We start from the raw sequence: 16334 nt of genomic DNA, 5'->3' as shown, positions 1-16334 counted from the left end.
AACAGACATGGAACTGCCATGTCATGATCTCGCTAGGCCATCTATTCCACACGACTCATCTTTAAGCATAATGCAAAGCACCAGTTTAGTAAAGGTTTTCTTCTATCAATTCTTACTTAAAGATGCAAAGAGGTTAAAAGTTACATCTGAAAGGATGCAGACTTCACGCAAAGTCAGTACTGCACAGCAACACAACAGGCTATTCAGGTGAGATTGTCAACATAGCAAGAACCCTATCTAAAGAAAGCTAGGAGGGAATGTATGTAACTTTCCTAACGGCCAATGATGGGCCATGACTAACTCCCCACCTGGTAGTTTTGCAGCTCTGCAATCTTCTCCTGCTGAACTGCGGCGTCACACCATATCAGGTTACTCGTTTCATCCTCGTCTGAAGTTTTCATAAATCCCATTTCATCTATTACTAAACGAACTGCAAGTAAAAGGTTAAGTTAAACCAAAATTAAAATACTTCTGAAACCTATCCAATGGGGAAACATATTTTGATATGTATAAATTTTAGCTCAAAGTGCTTTGTTGGCAAAATCTCCATTAGTTATAGCATAAACCTTGTTTTGAGTTATAACAATTTCTCTAGGGCCAAATTATTCTCAGCAGTAACTGAGAACTGTTTTTAGGTTGCACCCAAATCCTCAGAGATTTAACAGGGACACAACACTGCTAAAGATCCCAGTGATTATTCACAGCACAAGGAGAACATATGCACAGCTGAGACAACACCTCTATCAGCAAAATGTACTTTCCTGGCTTTTTCATGACCTTGGGCTGGGTACAAAAGGGAAAAGGGAAAAATAGCCCCTGGTCATTAGATCATTAGACCTACTTTCCACCTCCCCTAGTTCCAATTATTTTTAGCAATTAAAACCAAGTCAGCATGTTGACTCAGGATGCAAAATAAAAAAGCAGAATTCACTGCACAGATTCAGAAAGTGGCTCTCTCCTATCTGCAAACCCTCTAATCTTACCGAAAAAGAGATCTGTGCTCAGAGGAAACCTTGTTTGTTAGTACAAACTAGTTATGGACTCTTCTCTAATTTAGATATTATAATTAACATATTGACATTTTTCTTCCAATAAATTTCAAGTTCCTTCTTGCCTACAATACAGGGAAGCAAAATACTTATTTGTAAAAGTTTTACTTTTACTGGTATCCAATATGAGGAGAAATGGTACAAAGCAATCAATTGTCTGAATTTATCTGGCTCAAGTATGATACTGATGAGCAAACACTTGTTGGTCTCAAATCCTGGGGACACTTGTTTGTTTCGCAGCTGAGGAAAAAGAAAGAACTGTTTGTGCAACAGTGCCCAGTACACAGGCACAAAAGAGGACAGTGACTGGCCGTGGATGAGGTCGGGGAAGGGATTGTGAGCTGAAGATGCTCTTTGACATGAGATCCTGGGGAAACTCAGGCTGTCTGAAGGCCAGGTGACAATGTAAGTCAAGGAAAGGGCTGTTCCTCTCTCATCTGCCACAGACCACCAGGCAGCTGGCGTCCTGGGGGCTCAGGAGCTGCTGTGCCCCCTAGAGGTCATAAGGAGGGCCAGGGCAATAGCGACATAGCCTAGGAGACCCCTTTAACTGGCTCACAGGCAGAAGACAATGAGGTCAGACCAGCAGCTCAGGAGCAGACCTGTTCCTGAGTACATGAGACGCATCGTGTGCGCCTCTCAGAAATGACTGGGAAGACCTTGATGAGAGAACAGAACCAGAATCAGTATGGAGAACACTAACACGTCAGCCCTCTGCACACTTCCTAGGAAAGTGAGAGGGAACTTCATTTAAACACTCTCCTTTAAATCAAGGTTCCTTATGAACCCCATGAGGACCTTCAAAGTGAGAGGATGAGTTAACACCACCCAGCTATCACTTTTTAAAAATATACTTTTATTGATTTCAGAGAGGAAGGGAGAAGGAGAGAGAGAGAGAGAGAAACATCAATGATGAGAGAGAATCATAAATCGGCTGCCTCCTACATGCCCCACACCGGGGATCGAGCCCACAACCCGGGCATGTGCCCTGACCCCGAAATCGAACCACAAAGTCCTGCTCCGTAGGTCCACGCTCAACCACGGAGCCACGCCAGTGGGACCATCAATCACTTTTGCAAAGGCCACCTTACTCTCATTTTTTCCTTCTGAAAAATCGCTGCAGATAAGCCCTGAACCTGTCACATCTCGTCCTCTCACACCAACATGCTCAGCGTGGTTCTCTCTGAGGAACACCTGTTGGAACAGAGTGTTGGGGGACCTCAATCCCACTGAAATATTTCACTGATTGTTGCTGAGCTTTGATGAATTAATGTAAATGAAAACGAGATTCTCAAATATTAATAAAGGCTAAAAAAATTTAATATCCTTGAGGTTCATATGATTTTCCTCAACTCTTTTAATGCAAAATAACTAAGAAAAGAGGAATATTATTTGAGTGCTTGTTATTCATAATGAGATTTGCAGTGCTGGGCAAAAGTATCTTAATTTCAAGCAATTAATTCTTATCTGCTCTCAACACTGCAGATGCTTTTTAGACAGAAATACTGGAATTTCATTAATAAAAAGCAACAGTATCTTTAAAAGATTTATTTAAAAATGAGAAATGTTTTTACTCTATTCTTTCTCAGGTTCTCATTGTTTAATAAAAATCTCAAATTTTAAACTGTTCAATTTCTATTTAACATTTTAATCTGTTTAATGTCCTTATCATTTTATGCTTGATTTTAACATTGAGTTTAATCAAAATCATTCTAAATAATAACTAAAGTTTTTCATTTACACTGATGCTCTATTTGATTATCAACATGATAAATATCTCATTAAAAATAAAACTTTATAAAAGGCATTTAAAAATCCATTACATAAAAAAGAGTATCTCTCTGAATTTCTACATTTTTTTTCAACATCAAATTAGACTTTCCAACAGGTATGACAATCTCATGATTTTGAGAAGACCTACCAATTTCAAACTTTGTCCCAGCAACATTGGCTGTAATTGTCCCCTTCTTTTTCTTCTTTCTGACTCTCCTTTTCAGTGTGCTTTGAAAAGGCAGCTCTGTATTCAGATCCAAGGCAGAAGGCCCCTGAATAACTTTAAGAGAAACGTAAACCAACCAAATATCATTGAAATAATAAAAATTCCATACCAGAGAACACAAATGCCCTCCCGAAAAATGTAAAATTTTAAGTTCTGGTTCTTTAAGAATCCCCAATTATGAATAGCCAGCAGTGATGATCTATAATCTGTATTCTGTGATGTGATGAAATCAGCCAGCTTACCTCTTTCTTGAGGCAGAGATGGCATTATTGCCGCGCCAACTAGCAAGCAGTGTGTGCTCTGTACCAAGCTCTCAGGACCTCTGGAAGGCCCGCATTCGTCTAAGTAGGATATGGCTCCAAACCACGGAAAGTGCCTATCATATTATCTTGGTGGAATACTCGGGTTTCAGGGCACTGAAGTTATGGGAAAAGAAGTTACCTGCAGGGATTTAAAAACAAAGCCATTTAGAAAACAACTTTTATGACATTTTGTGTTATCTACCAATACTATTTTTAAAATCCAAGTAAAAGTGAAAGTTAATGTACTCAATCAACACGTATTTGTTAATTTACTAAACCTTATGTAAAATGCCAAGTGATGGTTCCCTGTCCTAAAAAGTGCAGTCTAGAGAAGGAGGTTTTATTTATTTTATTTTTTTTAAATATATTTTATTGATTTTTTACAGAGAGGAAGGAAGAGAGATAGAGAGTTAGAAACATCGATGAGAGAGAAACATCGATCAGCTGCCTCCTGCACATCTCCTACTGGGGATATGCCCGCAACCTAGGTACATGCCCTTGACCAGAATCGAACCTAGGACCTTTCAGTCCGTAGGCCGACGCTCTATCCACTGAGCCAAACCGGTTTCGGCAAAGGAGGTTTTATTTAAGTCACATATCATATTTACATACAATAAATAACATGCCATACACAGACAATGGCAACAATAACAATATTCACTACCATTTACTATCTCAGGCCACTGACACTACTGAATCTTTCAACAGCACTTTGAGGTAGAAGCTTTTATCCCCATCTGTCTTACAGTAAGAAAATTGAGCACAGAAAGGCGAAATCCTTGCAAAGAAAGTGAACAAGTGAAGATTAAAATTAACATCTCTCTGATGTCAAAGCTGGTGGGACCCCATGCAACCTTCAACCTAATGCCATAAACTTAACTGCGTTTACAATGAAACGGTGCCAGGCAGCGGTCACATGCTGACAGAATGCAGAGAAAAGCGATTCCTTTGTAAGCGGTGTGTGATGAGGAAGAGAGCAAGTAGACTATAAAATAGACAACATTTGAATTGTGCCTTTAAAAATGAGAGCAATTTTGAAAGGCAGAAAACAGGAGGAATCATTACTATGATCATCTTATCTGGGCACACAAAGGAATGAAATAACCATTTTTTAATGAAAGAATTCATTTGATTTGGCTACACTTTAACATGACCTATATTATGCTTCACTTATATTTTCATTGTGTATATATGCATCTAGGTATTTATGCCCTTACTATATTATACTGCCTAATCTATACTATCCACCTTCCAATTTCTCCCTTCATATTGTAAGAATGATGAGTTCTTGTAAAATGTCTCTAAACATAATGAAAATGTATAAATCCTATCATGATAAACAATAGTATTAATATCTTTATCAGGAGATTCCATGGTTTATTAAAAACTCGGAAATATTCAGAAATTTTCTACATAAAATATGATTTATATACATCACCCCAAATAGTCATTATTCATAAGACTCATTATTAAAGAAAATTTAGAACTTAATTTGTTCTCAGGTATCACTTTTACTAGAATAATTCTCTAGAATAATTCAAATGCAAAACTACAGAAAGATTATTTATTACAGACCAACATTGGGCAGGTACTGTATTAAAAATCTAAAACATTTCATTATAATATACACTCAATAACTTAGGTATTATTTCCCAATTTTCCAGATATGAAAACTAAAGCTAAATAAGTTAAATAAATCAAGTAAGAGCTAGTAAATAGAAAACATAGGATTTGGACACAATTCTGATTATCCTATTCACTAAGTTCCACTGTATTCAGACATAATACTAATACGGTCGGTCACATAGAAGTAAAAGACATGTACAGCCCTATTGCTGTACATAGTACAAATATGGTGTGTTCTGGAACTTCACAATACTTCAAACCAAACAGTGAAATTACAGTAAATATCCCTAACCTGACCTCAGCTCCAAATTCCAAGCTGGAAGTAGGCTAGATTACTTTTCAGAATAAAAGCTAGGAATACTCTAAAGTTCAGATTGATTTACTTCTGGAAGCTCTCTGATACCTCAGGGAGGTAGCTACTTGAGTTTACAAGACCTTGTCCAACATCTTGTTACTGGAGTAAACAAAGACCTTCTTATGGTAACAGAGTACTTATTACATTGAAAGTAGGTGACAAAGTCAACAAGAGTTTAAAAACAAAGTTTGCCTACCTGTACTAACAATAAATTAGTATTTGTTACAGATTCTAAAAACGTATTTGTTCATGTCTGACTTAAATCATGAGCCAAAGGACTTGAATTTGCATAGAGCTCAAAACAAGAACTATTATTCCTTCCCCGTCCACACGGGAATTTAAAGGCCTTAAAAGTATTCTACCCGCCGAAACCGGTTTCGCTCAGTGGATAGAGCGTCGGCCTGCAGACTGAAAGGTCCCAGGTTCGATTCCGGTCAAGGGCATGTACCTGGGTTGCGGGCATATCCCCAGTAGGAGATGTGCAGGAGGCAGCTGATCGATGTTTCTCTCTCATCGATGTTTCTAACTCTCTATCTCTCTCCCTTCCTCTCTGTAAAAAAAATCAATAAAATATATTTTTTTTTAAAAAAGTATTCTACCCATTCATATGCTTTAATTCCACTTATGGTTTGGTGACTAACAATAAAAGTGCTTTAACAAAGTCAAGGACTTCATTCTACCACCCCAATTCTAATCAGTTCACTGTATTCTAAGTAAGAGACTGAGAAGGCAGACTGATCACACCACTCAGATAAGCCACGGCTACCTACTTTCCCCAGTGGAAAGCATGTTTCAGTTACGTCCGAAATCCTTTAAGCCAATGGTTTCTGACGCTTGGCTGCGGAGTTGAATCACATGAGGAGCTTTTAAAAATCCGGTTCCAAGGCCAAACCTCAGATGCAGGTCGAGCCCAGGCATCGGTATTTTCAAAGCTCTCCAAATGATTCCAGTGTGCAGCCGAGGCTGACAACCTCTGCGGTAAGCACATAATGGCACTGAAGCAAATAATAGTTCATTATAATACACACAAATGAAATTATTTTTAAAAGCTAAAGAAAACTGTTGTAACTATATTTACAAAAAAAAAAAAAAAAAAAAAATCAAGCCCAGCCAGAGTAGCTCAGTGGTTGAGCATCAAACCATGAACCAAGAGGTCCCTGGTTCAATTACCAGTCAGGGCACGTGCCTGGGCTACAGGCCCGATCCCCAGTAGGGGGCGTGCAGGAGGCAGCCGATCCACGTCTCTCTCTAATTATTGTTTCTATCTCTCTATCCCTCTTCCTTCCTCACTCTCAAAAAAAAAAAAATCAATAATAGAAAAAGGTCAAATAAGTTGAAATCACCTATAAAAATCTTCATGTCTAGTTCAACTAAACAAATTGGGGGGAAAAATTGGGTGATCAACAGAGATCAACTTCAAGACTAAGAAACCATTTTAGTTTGCAAATAAAGTAACCACTTCCAAAAGGAATCAATTTTTTCAAAATTTCAGGCAAATGGTAACCTTGACTGTAGACCTTCAAGTGCTACCATGCAAAAAATAGATGCACAAGACTGAAACAACAGCAGTAACACCTAAAGAATTCCAATCCATTTATCCTGGAATTCTACCCTTCTTCCCAGTTCTTCCCACTAAATTTCTACCCATCACTTAAAATCCAGATAATCTGCTTTTTCCATCATGTCTGAAGAAATCCGCACCCTGGTGAATGCTGTGTATGGGCTCTCTGTAAATATTTGGGAAATTCTGTGGACATAGATTACTAAAACAATCTCACAAAAAAAGTCAATTGGAAATTGACTAAGTTGAAAATATTTTAAATAATATTAAATAAAAAATGTAATGAAAGCTGTTTTTATGGAGAGGTGGGGGGGGGGGAGAACCAGTATAAACCAGTACCTACCATGTGCTAAGCATTTTCACATAACTGTGTATTAAGTCCACCCAATAGGTGCCCCACTACATTTTATTTCAGTTTCACAGAAAGGAAAATTTAGACTCCGTGTTTCAGTAACTTGCCCAAGTCACACCGAATAGGTAACAATAAAGTGGTTTGTTTCTAAAGCCCACGTTCCTTCCCACTTTTTGTACTACCTTCAAAATTCAGTCTTTACACACAACATATGGAAGATTTCACAAAGAAGTTTATCTGCTTGATTGGAGCTATTTTATAAGATACAGAATGAGAGCGAGGGACTCAAACTGTGGTTTAAACGTGGTCAGATCACAACGTTGCCTCGGACTGAATCTCCGCTTGGAACACCTGGCAGATCTGTTTCCCGTTTGTTCCTGTTTCTCCTTCACGAAGTTGCTGCATGCAACTCCACAAACACTATTATGTATCAGGCTCTGTTGTCAGTCAACAAAATGGATAAAAAAATGTCCTTTCTCTGTTAGCATTTGCATTCCGGTGAGAATAGAGGAAAATAATAATAGTAAAACATATTAAATAAATAAAGAAAATGCTAAGTACTGCAGGGATGGCGGGTGGGAAGAACTAGTTAGATCAGGAGTGTGAGAGGAGAGGAAGAGGAAGGTTTTAAATACTGTATACAGATAAGCCTCATGAGGTAATGCCTTGTTATCACAAGTAGGGTCGATTAAAATATTATGTGACTATGTACACATGGGCATGTAAAAACATGTGAATGTAAACATGTATGATGAAGAGGGGATAGGGAAACATATTACTTTCTGTGGTACTAAAAAAAAGTCTTTAAACCCCCCAACATAGTTATTTTTCCTAAATCCTGGTTTTCTATGCACTGTATTTATTTTCTACATTGATTTTTAAGTTACTGTTTTCACACTGACAAAGGGTAGACCAAACATACTCCAAATTGTATGTATGTGCTTGTGTTAGTGTGTCAGTTCTCTGCATGGGAAGAGGAGGCAGGAAGATCTCAACCCCTCTCTCCATCTTGTGTCCCAAGACTGACATTAGATTTGCTCACACTCCTAATGACACTCCTTGGTAAGCTCCTGGCTCCTTGGTTTGGGGAATCTAGCTCACCCCCCCCCCAAAACACACTTACTTCCACACTTGCTATCCTATGTATGGCTTTGTCGTTCTCAAAACCCAACCAAAAAGAAATCTGTATTAGTCAATACAGATCACATATTGCTGCAATAATAAAAACCCTCAAATCTCAGAAGCTTAAAACAACTAAGGACTATTTCTTGACCATCCTATATAACAACCAAACACTAGAAGGGTGCTCCACATAAAACAGTCACACAGGAACCCAAGCTGTCAGAGCAGTCGTCATCCTAACCATGACCAATCACTGTTCCAGAGGTAAGAAACGTTTGGAGGACCTCACACAGGCAACTCATGACACTCAATATTTCTGCTCCTAATTCAATGGCATGAAGTAGTTACAAATGACCCCAGCCAAGAGGAGTTAGAAAGTGCAATTATATAAGAGGACCAATCATATTTAAAAAAAAAAAAAGAAAAGCCAGTAACACTAACAACCACCACAGACTCCAACCTTGATTACTCCCTATTTGAACCTAGCTGTCCACCCCTAGACACTATTTTCTAGTACTCATGTGCTGTACTCTCCGCTCCCTGGAAAAAATAGCTGAGACTCTTACTGTATCAGTCCACCCCTTGGCTTTATACAGTGGACTAGAGGCCTGGTGCATGAAATTCGTGCATGGGTGGGGTCCCTAGGCTTGGCTAGCGATCAGGGTCGATCAGGTTCCCCGCCTCCCCTCGCCGCTCACACGCAGCCACCACCCCCCACTCCTCTCCACCGCCCCCCACTCCTTCCCTCACTGCCCGCATCTGCCACCATCCACCCTTGGTTACTCATTCCAGCCAGGGGCCCAGTTGCGGGGAGGGACCGGAGGGTTGGCCAGCAGGCAGGGGGCAGCTCCTGAGTTGAGCGTCTTCCCCCTGGTGGTCAGTGTGCATCATAGCAACCAGTTGTTCTAGTTGTTCTATCGTAACAGTAGCTTAAGCTTTATATCTTATACACATACCCACCCATTCCTCCCTGAAGCAATGGAGATTAAATGTAATCACTTTCACAGTTCAATTTATCTCATCTAGAAGCATCCACAGCTCTTTCCTTTCTCCTTTTTATAACAAAATTAGAGGCCCTGGGGATCAGGTCTAAGCCAGCAGTCCAGGGCTCTTGCAGCCCAGAAGCCCTTGCTCCTTAGCACGGGAGAGGCTGCCGCCACCTCCACTGTGCTTGCCAGCTGTAAGCCCGGCTTCTGGCTGAGCGGTGCCCCCTCTGTGGGAGCAAACTGACTACCAGGGGCAACTCCTGCATTAAGCATCTGCCCCCTGTTGGTCAGTGAGCATCATAGCAACTGGTTTTTCTGATCTTTCCACCATAACAGTCAGGTAGGCTTTTATTATCCTATCTAATAAAAGAGAAACATGGTAATTAGCCATACCTCCACTACCCTTCCCATTGGCTAATCAGGGTGATATGCAAATTAACTGCCAGCCAAGATGGCAGCCGGCAGCCAGGCAGCTTGAAGCGAAAATGAGGCTTGCATGCTTCAGTGAGGGAGGACTCCAACGTTCCCCGCCTGCTGCTGCCGGCCTCTGAGCTGGCAGTTTGAAACATTGTTACAAATATAGAAGCTAAACAAAACCCCAGAAACCTGTTTTCAGCTAGCCGGGATCTCAGAGCTGGAGTTGAAACAGTGTTAAGATTATAGAACCCAAACAAACCAGATACCTGCTTTCAGCAGCAGAGATCAAGGAGCTGGAGCCAAGCCTCAGAGCTAAAGCTGGCCCAGAATAAAAAAAAAAAGAAAAAAAGGAGTGGTTGGGAGCTTCAGTCACCCACCAGCCTGAAAACAGCCCTCAGCCCCTCACCCAGACTGGCCAGGCACCCCAGTGGGGACCCCCACCCTGATCCAGGACACCCTTCAGGGCAAACCAGCCGGCCCCCACCCGAGCACCAGGCCTCTATCCTATATAGTAAAAGGGTAATATGCCTCCCAGCACCAGGATCAGTGGAGAAGCGAGGCCTCCCGGCACCGGGATCAGTGTGACAGGGGGCAGCGCCCAAACCCCCTGATCACCCTGCAGCTCTGTGTGTGACAGGGGGCGGGGCCCCAACCCCCTGAGCAGCCCTGCTCTGTGCCTGATAGGGGGGAGCTCCCCAACCCCCTGATCACCCTGGGACTCTGTGTGTGACAGGGTGCAGTGCCCCAAGCCCCTGATTGGCCCTGCTCTGTGTGTGACAGGTTGCGGCGCCCCAACCCCCCCCCCCCCACCACAGGCCCTGCTCTGTGTGTGATGGGGTAGAGCCATAACCTCCCCATCGGCCCTGCCCTGAGTGTGACAGGGTGCGGCGCCCCAACCCCCTGATCCGCCCTGCTCTGTGTGTGACGGGGGGGTGCCCCAACTCCCCTATCAGCCCTACTCTGTGAGTGACAGGGGGGAGCTCCTCAACCCCTTGATCGGTCCTGCTCTGTCCGTGACAGGGGGGAGCTCCCCAACCCCCATATGGGCCCTGCTCTGTACGTGACAGGGTGGAGGTCCCCAAACCCTGATCGACCCTGTTCTGTGCGTGACAGGGTACGGAGCCCCAACCCTCCTGATGAGCCCTGCTCTATGAGTGACAGGGGGCAGCGCCCCAACTCCCTGATTGGCCTTTCTCTGTGCGTGACAGGGAGTGGCGCCGCAACCTCCCCATCGACCCTGCCTTGAGTGTGACAGGGGGTGGTGCCCCAACCCCCCAATCAGCCCTACCCTGAGTGTGACTGAGGGTGGCATCGCAACCTCCCAATCTGCCCTGCTCTGTGCAACACAGGGGGTGGTGCCCCAACTCCCGAATCAGCCCTGCTCTGAGCCCGACCAGGGACTGCACCTAGGGATTGGGCCTGCCCTCTGCCACCTGGGAACAGGCCTAAGCCAGCAGGTTGTTATCTCCCAAGCGGTCCCAGACTGCGAGAGGGCACAGGCCGGGCTGAGGGACCCCTCTTCCCCCCTGAGTGCACAAATTTTTTTTGTGCACCAAGCCTCTAGTATAGATAATAAAAGGCTAATATGCAAATCAACGGAACAGGGGAACGACCAGTTGCTATGATGCACACTGACCACCAGGGGGCAGACACTCAATGCAGGAGCTGCCCCCTGGTAGTCAGTGCGCTCCCAAAAGAGGAGCGCTGTTCAGCCAGAAGTCAGGTTCACAGCTGGCAAACGCAGCAGTGATGGTAGGAGCCTCTCCCTGCCTCTGTGGCAGCACTAAGGGCCCCTCAGGGGAATGTCCACTTGCTGGCTTAGGCCTGCTCCCCATGTGGGCCTAAGCCAGCAGGCGGACATCTCCCGAGGGCTCCGGGACTGTGAGAGGGCACAAGTCTGGCTGAGGGACAAATGTCATGCACGGGGTCTCTAGTATACAGATAATTAACTTCTCTGACCTGAGCTGCTATGTATTAAAGTAACTATAGTGAGGAAGAGGAATAAGTGAGGAAGAGGAAGAGGATGGGGTTGATCCAGTCACTTATGAAGACATACTATGTGCCAGGCACTCTTCTAAGTTTTGACATATAAAACTCTGATCTTGTCTACCCTAAGAGGTTGTGTTATTATTATCCCCATTGACAGTATTTAAAGAAAAGAGGAATAATGGACAATGATATTAAAATACAAGTTATAAGAGCATTTTAAAATGATAAGTATTCTGCAAATCTGCCTCAAGACAACCTTCAATCCTAAACTGTAATTATCTGATGAAAGATGTTCCTACTATGACTTCAAAAAAATCATCATAATAAATATAGCAAAAACTATATCCAATTAGGCTTTTACTTTATAGGTAAACTACTCTCCATACACATAATGTGTTATTTACAGAGAGTTATTACAAGTAGCAATCAGAAATCTACTACTTCATGAAAATTATTAAAATAAGGCAATTGATATTTTATGTACAATTAATAATAGTTCCAAACATGAATACATTTTTTTCCATTTTTGTTCTATAATGCATCATTACTTTCACTACTTGGTACCAAAACCAAATTTGATATATTCTTTTTATTTTCAAAGAAATTATGTTTTTCCTTCCATGAAAGTAAATAAAACATGTGCCACTTTTTAAACATTAAAATCTGAAATGTTCTTGTTTTGAATATTAGCCCTATACGAGCAGCTTCTTAAACTTTAATATGCATACTAATCACCTGGGAATATTATTAAACCTCAGATTCTGGTTCATTAGGTCTACATAGACTCTCAGGCCTACATTCCTACCAATTCCCAGGTATTCTGGTCCACAGATCACACTTTGGTAGTGAAGTTCTACACCACCACGATGTTTAATATTATGCTGATACAATTTTTTTAATTTAAAGCCCTTCTTTACAACATGTCAAATTATAAAACAATTTTAAAATTCATGTGGGTGATGCGAAATTACATCTTAATATTAAAAGGGCCCATGAGTCAAAAAAAGTAAAATAGGTTGAAAAACGTTGGCCTAAAGCAGTGACGCTCCAAATATAAGCCCCCGGAATAGCAGCATCAGCATCACCTGCAAACTTATTAGAAATGAATATTCTTGGGTCCGATCCCAGATCTTCTGAATTAGAAATCTGGGAGTGAGGCCAGGGCTGTGTGTGGTTCTGAAGCAGGCTAAAGTTTGAGGACCACTGGACTGGAGGGCTGAGGGGGACACCACTCCTGGCGTCATACCCTCCTCACGGGTCTTCTGCACGTAGCCATGTGGATGACAGAAATCACCTGGCCAAGCAACAAGTGGAGGAGAAAGCATTTGCCAGGGAGGGCTCTGAGCAGCTGGAAAAGAGGAGATTTGCTTCAGTTACTGCTGTAGACAGCCCTGCTAAGTGAGGTGAGGTCTGCTAATCTAGAAAGACAGTGGTACTCCTTGCTTGAGCCCAAACCAGCTACCAATGCTGAGCAATCAAGACATTCACTTTTTAAGATATGCAACATGCCAAAACCATAAGGATTAACAGCAGTCACAAATAATAATATACCCTCTTCTCCAAAGTACTGGGCCAGGAGCATGGGAGCTTAATCTGAAAAGGTTGTGGGTGGCTGAGAAATGGGGGAGAGAGAATGCAAATGAACATCAATAGAAGGGTGAATACATTATGGTACACTCACACAGTGGTGAAAATAAATGAACTAGAGCTATATGATAAATCACACACAATCAGATCAAAATGTACTGAGGCATATATATGATAGTATATCATTTACATAAAATTTTAAATAATATAAATTTTATTATATATATTGAGATATAGAGCTCAGGAATTAATACATATGGAAAAAAACATATAAAGAACTACATTCATGGGAATGATAAATACCAAGTCCAATAACCACCCATGTTCTATATATACTGAAGATGTAATTCTTAATATAAAGTATAAATATACCTTTATCATGTTTTAGCCTTCTGAAATACTGTAATAGGTAGAAACGAAATAGCCAGAATACTTTTGCTTGAACCATTGTGTGTCTCCTTGGAAGTATCATGTTCTAAGTCACACTGTTAGACACTTAGGCCCAATCCAATTAATAGGCAATGTGAGGTCACTGAAGGACATAAAGAGGAGTGACATAATCCAAATTTCTTTTTGATAGATGACACCGGCAGTTATTGCGCAGCCTCATGGGAGAAGGGCAGAAGTGGAGACAGAGAGTCTAGGAGGGTGTTGGCAAAAGTCCCGGAGAAGTGGTAAGTGTTTAATTGTGGGTATAAGGAATAGATGGAGAAGGAATACTGCTACTACAGAACAGCACCAGAACTTACTGATCAAGATAGAAAAAGCAATCTCGGATGACTTGCAGATTTCAGCTTAGGAGAACTGGATAGAACAGGGGTGGGGAACGTCGGGCCTCCAGGCTGCATAAGGTGCATGAAATCATTTGGTCTGGCCCTGATAAGACATTAGGGGTGAGTTAATTAAATGTCTGACCAAATACAACAGGCTAATTTTTAAGTTGTTAATTTTGTATGGCCTGCAAATGATAAATATCCAAATGGCTGGTGGCAGAAAAAAGGTTCCCCACCCCTGGGGTAGAAGGTGGCAGCATTCATCAAAAGAAGGCTGAAGAAAGAAGAGATATTTGGGGGGGGGGGGTTAAGATGATTAGAGTTTTACATTTGCAGAAAAGGATAGATGGGAGGTGGGGAGATACAGAAAATAAGACAATAGAATTAGTGATTGACTGCAAAGAAAGAAAACCTCTACTTGTATAAAAAAATGCTTTTAAATACAAAAAGGTCCTTCAGAAAGCATAACTGCTCCTATTTCTATGCTCTCTGCCAAAAAAAATGACAATAGAGTTTCAAAATGCCCAGCTGCCTGACTTGTGAACAAGTGACATCATCCAAACAACTGCCGTAACAAGAAAAGGGCAGCACCACTCATTGTGTGTACAAATTAAAAGGGCTTTTAGAGAAGCTACTTACTCTCAGAACATAGAAACTTTTGTCTCCCTTTCTCAAACGGGGTATATTCTCAAAAGTTAGATCTGTAGTGTGTTCTATACCTTGAAACACACACACACACACACACACACACACACACACACACTTGATCAACCACTTCTAAAAAAGTGACAAGGAGCCAATTATAACATTATATAAAAATAAACAGAACTCTATTAATTGCAGTAACAATTAATATTGACCTTAAACAACAGTCGTCCCCACTAATGTACTGCTTATTTGTTTTTCAAACTATCTTAGCCTGATTAGTATCTGTTCAATGTTTATGGTTAAATTATAGCATCCCTACAAAATGTCCACTAAGCTCTGGGGAATGCCTTTTCTTTGGAATTTAGCCTCGTATGACATGAAAAGGCAGAGATTAGTAAATAGTAATGATATCACATCTTACCTTGAAAACATTTTCCCATATTAATAATTATGTTTTCAGTATTTAGAATAATGGAAAAAGGCAAAAAGTTCCCTTAATAAATGTTGAATAAATTAAGTTCAAAGCAAACAACAACTATAATTCAGTTATTAAAGTGATAAAAGACAAGTGAGTTCAGTGTAGCCACCAAATGCCTGGTATTTATCAGTAAGTAGAGATAAAAGCCCCTTTGAGTAAGTCTCTCCTAGAATATAATATTGCAGTTCTATATAAATCTCTGGTAGCCTAGGAATAGCATATCAAATTATCAATTAACTATGGTATATATCACTCTCTTTGGTAGGTCCATGTACCTCCCCTCAATCCTTCACCCCACGAAGAACTGCCAAATGTAAGACAACTGAATCTCACATCCTCAACACACCCAATCTATGCTTGACTACACAAGACTTCTCTTGTTCTAGGGAATAAAGTTGGAATTTAAGGTCCTTTGGACCCAGCTCTCCATAACTTCTAGTAACCTAGATCACAGGTGAAAGAGAGAAACTGAAGAGAGCAGAGAATTTCTAAAATATCCAGTTCTCTGTTCTCCGCCAGAAAATGCACAATAGATATCAAAATGTGCAGCTGGTGAACAAATGACATCACCCGAGTGTCATCTGATGCCAGCATATCTAGTTTTAAATGTCCAAAACTTAACTCTTTGACTTCTGCTGAAAACCTGGCACTCCTCCATGTCCCTACCTTGGTAAAGGGCATGGTACTTAGCCAAATCTCCTAGAGATGGAAAAAACAGCATCATCTCTAACTCTTCCATTGATGGTCTTGTCTGATGTTCATTTAATGCACATTTTGTTATCAATTTTAGGGTATATATTAGTTTCCTTATTTATGTTACCATCTACTTCTAGGATGAGTTTTAAATCTTAAATATATAAATTCATTGGGTTGTTAAGTAAACCTCTTATGTCATTCATATCAGTTAATAAATTAACACATGTTGAAGACTACTAGTTACCTACCTAATAGTCATTCACTAGTTCTTCCTCACTAATAAAACACCTATGGGTTCATTATTAGGGCTAGCATTATGCCTATCTACATATCTACATTTCCAGACCTCCTTACAGGTATATATGGCCATGTTACCAAGTTATGGTCAATGGTA

At 41.1% G+C, this 16334-nt stretch overlaps 1 protein-coding gene across 2 annotated transcripts in view; it reads right to left on the bottom strand.

Moving 5' to 3' along the window:
* TTLL7 (tubulin tyrosine ligase like 7) overlaps window positions 1-16334 on the bottom strand; it is a 148139-nt gene that overhangs the window by 94168 nt on the left and 37637 nt on the right. For both annotated transcript variants that reach the window (XM_081086613.1, XM_081086614.1), the window contains exons 2-4: window positions 3291-3489; window positions 2971-3102; window positions 309-430 (exon numbers count right to left, since the gene is read on the bottom strand). In XM_081086613.1, the coding sequence (XP_080942739.1) occupies window positions 309-430; window positions 2971-3102; window positions 3291-3315 (279 nt within the window). In that variant the 5' untranslated portion in view covers window positions 3316-3489. The remainder of the gene's footprint in view (window positions 1-308; window positions 431-2970; window positions 3103-3290; window positions 3490-16334) is intronic.

This window comes from Myotis nattereri (genome assembly GCF_964212035.1).
Source record: "Myotis nattereri genome assembly, chromosome: 3".
Taxonomy (NCBI): Eukaryota; Metazoa; Chordata; class Mammalia; order Chiroptera; family Vespertilionidae; genus Myotis; species Myotis nattereri.
This window is presented reverse-complemented; position numbering and strand designations above follow the sequence as displayed.